The sequence below is a fragment of the Varanus komodoensis genome, unplaced genomic scaffold (assembly GCF_004798865.1).
Source record: "Varanus komodoensis strain SLA01 unplaced genomic scaffold, ASM479886v1 scaffold6_2, whole genome shotgun sequence".
NCBI classification, from domain to species: domain Eukaryota; kingdom Metazoa; phylum Chordata; class Lepidosauria; order Squamata; family Varanidae; genus Varanus; species Varanus komodoensis.
In genome coordinates, this window is record NW_025336346.1 from 5,174,908 (window position 1) to 5,181,273 (window position 6,366).

Consider the following 6,366-nt stretch of genomic DNA (forward strand, 5'->3'; position numbering starts at 1 on the left):
GTTGTTGTGGGGATAAGACGGAGGAGGAGAATGATGTAAGCTGCCTTGAGCCCTTTGTAGGAAAAAGGCAGCTTACATCATTCTCCTCCTCCGTCTTATCCCCACAACAACAACCCTGTGAGGTAGGTTGGGCTGAGAGTCTGTGACTGGCCCAAAGTCACCCAGTTGGCTCCATGGCTGAGCGGGGACTAGAACCCGGATCCTCTGAGTCCCAATCCCATGCTCTTAACCACTACACCACACTGGTTTTTGGAAAAGATGCTCTCCTACTTGCAAGTGCAGTTGCATTCGTGGTATATATGCATGATTTGCAAACATGAATGAATTTCTTGCACTCACCCAGCATGGAGCCCCCTCCATGGGATTTAGTTGCGGAAGGAGCTATAATGGTGTCCTCACTGAAGTTTGGATTAACAATCCATAACCACAGGCTAATAATCCACTGGGCACATATATATCCATGCAAAACCAAGGAACTGAAGGGAATTGGTGAGGGAAAAGGTAGGTACGAGGGATTCCTCAGGTGCAATTTTGGCTTATTTCATTCTGGTGGGCCCATATAATGTTTGAAGCTTTACTGAGAAGAGACCATGCTGCTTCTGCCCTGGGATCATGTGCTGCTTGTCTGTCCTCTGCCACTTGGAAGCATAACTTGCAATTGGGTAATTGGTGCATGTGTGAATATATACCGGTACATTTCATTCCCCCACCCCTTGGACTGTAGACTGCCACGCTGGTGGCTTTTTCTCTCCCTGCAGGTTCAGACCACCACCATGTGCATCTCCGTTAGCCTCAGCGGCACCGTGGTCCTTGGTTGCCTCTTTGCACCCAAGATGCACATCATCCTCTTCCAGCCGCAGAAGAATGTAGCGAGCCATCGTGTTTCCACCAACCGTTTCAGTGTGACAGCTGCAGGCTCCAGTCACTCCCAGGGTGAGTGGCAGAGAATCCTCTTAAGCAATCCTCTCAAGGGTTGTACCTCCCGCTGTGTGACTGACAGCACCTTTCAGTCATTCAGCAAGTCTGCCTACAAGAGGAGTTTGCTCTGGGTCACTCTGAGCTGAAGTTTCTTTGACCAACTGGTGTAACTGAAACTGCATTAAGCATCAGGGAAGTGCTGTGCGGCAGTGATGGTGGGAGGTCAAGTTGTACTTGTTCTGAAGAGGAGCAAATGTTCAGTTCAGTACAAAAGAGAAGCAATGTTGGCCACTAGTCAATGATCGCATTAGGAGGACAATCCACAGCTACCTGAGGCTTCTGCGTGTGCCTTTTCCTGTCTGCTGCTTCCTCTGATGGAGTTCAGGAGCTTTTGCTTCTGTTTTAGACTTGGACTAATTGCAGCTTGTTGTGACATCCAAGCCTGGGCAAATTGTGATTAGTCTTAGTTAATGGAAGCAAGCCAGCTGCAAGCCGTAATTTACAAAATCAGCTTGTTTTCACTTACATGTTTAAGATTAGTAATAGTTTAGAGTTCAGTTGTGAGACTAAACTGTAGCAAACCTAAAATGGAGGCAGAAGCTTCCAGTTGCCTTATTCCAGCTGCTCCAGAAGAGGAAAGGGGAGGAAAGTGCAGGGGTCCAGGGCTCACTGGAGCTGGTCCTCATAGCCCTACTTCAGTGTTAAGAGCAAACTGGGCCACTGTGATTGCCATAGATTGACAAAATTTACCTCTAACTGAGCATTCCTCCTCTGGCCTATGTTTATTTTCACAGGACAAAAGGTGTCTAAGGGACACATTTAGTTCACAAACTTGTCCATCAAGTCTAGAATTTTCTCTCTCTCTCCAGATCTCCAGATTTCTCTCTTGACCAGATCCACTGAGAAACATACAGGCAATAAGACTAAAGGCAACATTATGTGTATAGTTATACCAACAAACAACAAATCAAAGACCTAGATCAGCCGTCCTCAACTTAATGCTCTCCTGGAATTTTGGGCCAGAGCTCTCAGCATTAATGAGCCCTGGCCATGTTGGCTGGGTCTGACAGGAGCTGAGCTCCAATAGTTCTGGAAAGCATCAGGATGGGAAAGGCTGCAGAGAGCTTTGGCTATTGTGCTGTACAGAAATTAATTAAGATCTTGAGGCAACTCTGAAAATAAATGTTTGGCAGACAGGCTGTGTTGAATGGAAACTCAGTTGCACCAGACGGAATGACTGATGGTAGTTTTCAGATGGTCCCATTTAGGACTGAAAGTTACAGCTCTTTGAAACGTTCTCTCATTCTTTTTCCCACAGGGTCATCTTCTCAATATGTCCCAACAGTGTGTAATGGTCGTGAAGTAGTGGACTCCACAACATCCTCCTTGTGAACACCCCTGTGTTTGCCATCGTTGGCTGTGTTTTGCCTCTGTGCTCACTTCCTATGAACACATGCCTTTTTCTTTCCCACAAGGCCTTTTGTTCCCTAAAACCAACCAACCAACCAAACAAACCTGTTTTCCGGACCCACTTGTTGACTAAGCTTTTCCCAAGGAAAGGATATAGGCAAGTAAGAACTGAGACCAACCCTTTACCCCCAACATCCAGCATCCTGTCAAAGATGCAGTAAAACTTGGGCATTCTTGAGAATCTAACTGTAAAGTGGCCCATTAGAATATGGATATAAGATTGAACAAAATGGATTCCCCATCTGATGGCTTGGGCAACAAGACAATATTGTATCAAGTATCTATACATGTATCCATCTTCCTCTTCCTCCACCACACTTGAAAAGGAATGACAAAACTCCGTGTCATTCCACATCCCCTCAAACTTTTCCTCAACATACAATATTTCTGCTATTAGAGGAAAGAGGAAGATCAATAGTCACAACCTTCAAGAGAATGCCAAGGACTCCACGGTGCTATGAGCTGAAGAGGTGGGATCTCCTCACATTCAAAGCTTGGTAGCACACACAGGTGCTTGCAATGACTCAGAACTTCAGTAGCTGCATTCGTATGCCTGTCGATTGTTTTGCACACTTAGTCTACAAAAGAGGCTTCCTGGAATGAGTGAAAGAATAACCCTAAGCTAGTAACCAAGAAGGAAGGCAGAACCACACCTGTTTTTCAACCTCACAGAATGATGAGCTCCAGGCTGCTCTGCCAAACAAAGCAGTTGAGGGTTGGGGGAACCACCACCCGAAAATCCCACCATTAGCCCTAACAACAATAGGTGCTATTTTGGGGGGATTGCTGGCAATAATAGCAGGAAAAGTGAAGAGGCAATTCTTTGTGAAGTAAAAAGGTATCTCCGTGTTGCCAGGAAGATGTAAGAATTTAAACCAAAGTCTCCGAAGAGTTTCTGTGTCTCCTTCCCTCCACCCTCCCTGTTGAGGACATGTAGGAAGAAGGTGGCTTTGGGTAAGCAGAAGGCAATTTGAAGGGAGAGCTCGTGACAGATCAGGTAACAGTAATAATGTGAGGTGATATCTTCATTTGAAGCTGAATGGAGGAAGAACAGTTGCCAACATACACCTACAGGGCAGGTTTCTCTATTTTCCAATGGTTTACTAGGGCTCATCTGGGCAAAAGTTTAGGATTTAGTGCAAGGACCAAGAAGAGGAATTTATCTAATAGATGTGTACTTCAGGCCTAGTTGATCTGAGTAGCCAAGCAGTGGACAGAGCACTGTTGTTGCTTCGCCAGAACAGAATTTCTGGAACAGGAAAAAAATAACCTATCAAGGAAGGTGTATCTACTGCTTGCTTTTCACAGTGAAGTAGGAGTTGCTGGTTATTGTACTTTTCACCTCTGCATTTTAGGACAGCCATCTGCCATTTCTTAACCTGTCTCTTCACTGCCTGAAACAGAGAAGTTCTTGCGTTTGCTTGTTCCTCAACAAGGGAGGTGCATGCTAGACACCAAAAGTCTCCTGGTGTCCAAAGGAAGAGGCAGAGAGCTATAGCGCAATTGGTATCAGCCAGAAAGATGTTAACACTTGCCTGAAGAAGGCCTGTGAACTTTCATCCATGTGTACAGGCTTCCGCCTACAGCTCCTGCTTATTATTCCAAGTTCCCTCTATAGGCTGAAGGTCACAACTGTATTTCAGAGAAAACCTGCCCCTGCCTTTATCATCTTTTTGGTACCTTCTGCCAGCCCACCCCGTTAAGAGCTGTCACTTCCAGCCTGTCATCAACAGGTGTGTGCCTAGGGGCCAGAGGGATTACCCACGCTAATTCTGCCAGAGACAACCTCACTCCAAGTAGCTGCAATAGCCTTCCTGCATCGGTACAGGGCCTGAAAATTTTGAGAAATGGAAGAGCAGCACCTAAAGCACCTTCTATACTCTAAAGGAGAAGGTGAGATGCCATCCATGATACCTGTTATAAAGCACTGGAAATTGTTTCATTAACCAGACCCCTTGCTCAATAGTGCTGGAGGACTTCACCGGAAACCTTTCACGACTGAACCTTTGGTGCAAAAACACTTAGTAAGTTAGCAGCTATGAATTGTAATGTTATTGGTGATTATAAACAGCTGCAATCACATGTACAATCTACAGGTAGATTACACTGTGTTGCCAGTCTGAGACACTAAATCATTTACTGTGGCTCTTAAATCTTCTTAAACCTCTTTGCCAAATATGGAAATGCTTTGAGGTATTCCAGTATATACGGAACTGAGACAAAACTTACAATCTAACAATCTTCAGCAGAAGAAGCAACTGTTGGGTAATAGAGATGTCAGTCTGAGTTTAAAAAGAAGGACTTCTTCAGAGGTTTGCTTAGAAGAAGCAGATCCCAAGTGTGAAAACAGAGAGGGATAGTGAGTGGTTTCATTCTTCTATATACCTAGAGAAACTGCAGTGCAAACCATTCCCTTCCCTACATTGTCAGTATAAAAATAAGCATGTTGAGATGAAAGTAATGATGAGGACAGAGTTCACATCAAGTTTATCTGGAAGGGCTTCTTATACCTGTCAAGGTGGAAAATGGAGGCGTGGCTAGCAAAGGGTGCACGGTTTAAGAATTCCCTGCACCCTCACAGGCCGGCCAGAATGAAGGTACTTCTGGGCAGTTCTGAGCCTACCAGGGCTGGTGCAGAGTAACATGAAACAAGGTGGCAGCACTGACTCCTGGGAGGCAACTCCTTAATGGGCCAGAGGTCCCAGCAAGCGCCTGTCCCACCAGCCTGCAGCACCAGCTACGGCTCCAAACTCCGCTTCTTTACACTGAAGGAGGCCAGCTTTGAACATCACAGTGATTGCTCTGTTTAAGTTAGAAAGAACAAGTCTTGACGGCAGCCTTCTTTTATTGGGAAAATGAATCAACCAGGAAGGATTCTAAGAAATTGACACAAAGAAGTTTACTGTCAATCAAGCAGTTTCAAACTCCGTGCCATTTTTGTTACACACCTCTGCTTAACTCTGATGCTCGACAATCACTTGGGAGGATGCTTCGCTTCTTTGTGAATGGTTTGAACACCTCTGTTTCCTGGCAGCTGAGGAAAGTGAAACTCCCAGTGTAATTCTCACTCCAAAAGCAGAGTCTGCAGGATTGCTGTTATAGCAGTACAGTTGCAAATTTGTTTAGAGAAAAAACGCAGAGCATGGATGGAGTAAGGAAATACTTCTATGCCTTAGTTATTTTTTTTATCATAAGGGAAGCTAAAATAAAAATGTCAAAAGCACAATTTTATTTCTCTGAAATGAAAGGCATGAAGCTGAGAGGGCCTCCCCACCCATCCCCTATACACAGGCCTCTCTCTTGACTATGGAACAAAATTCCCCTTGTAGCTTTTTTGGGGTGGGAGGGAAAAGGTGGAACTACCTCAGAGTCCCAGAAGGATCACCATTACAAAGGAAGGGTTTTTGTTTTGTTTTGCAAATATCACGTCCCAATTCAAATTGACTCAACAGCTGAGCTATCATTTTCACCTCTCCCCATCTTCCTGCTGGGACACATCAGCAGGACAGCCATTACATTGGTCTAAGCCATGACATCACTGAAAACGGGGACTTAGGTATCTAAAAGGTATTTGCAAATTGCAGTATTTCCTGTGTATTCATGTAAGTATTTAAACTGGGCAGTGTACTATGAGTTGCGGTAGAAGTGTGTGTCTTTAGGCAAGACTTAATAAGTGCCATTTAAAATGTTGAGTCAGTGCCATTTTTTTTTTTTTTTTGAGCAGCTAAGCTATGGCATGTCTATATTAAATTTCTTCCACTTATTAGTGACAGTTCAAGGCACTGACAATGTAACACAGACCTGCCTTGCCTGTTATCCATGGTGACAACGTATGCAAATTATTGTAGGTGCCCACCTGTCATGGCTCTGTACACTGTAATGGCATCAAAACAGGAAAATTTTAACCCACACCTTACCAAACAAAGGAATTTGCATGACACTCATTAATCCTGCATCAGGGCTGCCAATCCAAGCATT

The 6,366-nt window shown here is 44.6% G+C and overlaps 1 protein-coding gene across 1 annotated transcript in view; it reads left to right on the plus strand.

Annotated features, from left to right (window-relative positions):
* Positions 1 to 2,310, plus strand: part of GRM2 (glutamate metabotropic receptor 2) — a 44,695-nt gene extending 42,385 nt beyond the window's left edge. Inside the window, exons 4-5 of the mRNA XM_044451289.1 lie at positions 759 to 933; positions 2,237 to 2,310. Coding sequence (XP_044307224.1) covers positions 759 to 933; positions 2,237 to 2,310 — 249 coding nt within the window. The remainder of the gene's footprint in view (positions 1 to 758; positions 934 to 2,236) is intronic.
* The last annotated feature ends 4,056 nt before the right edge of the window (positions 2,311 to 6,366 follow it).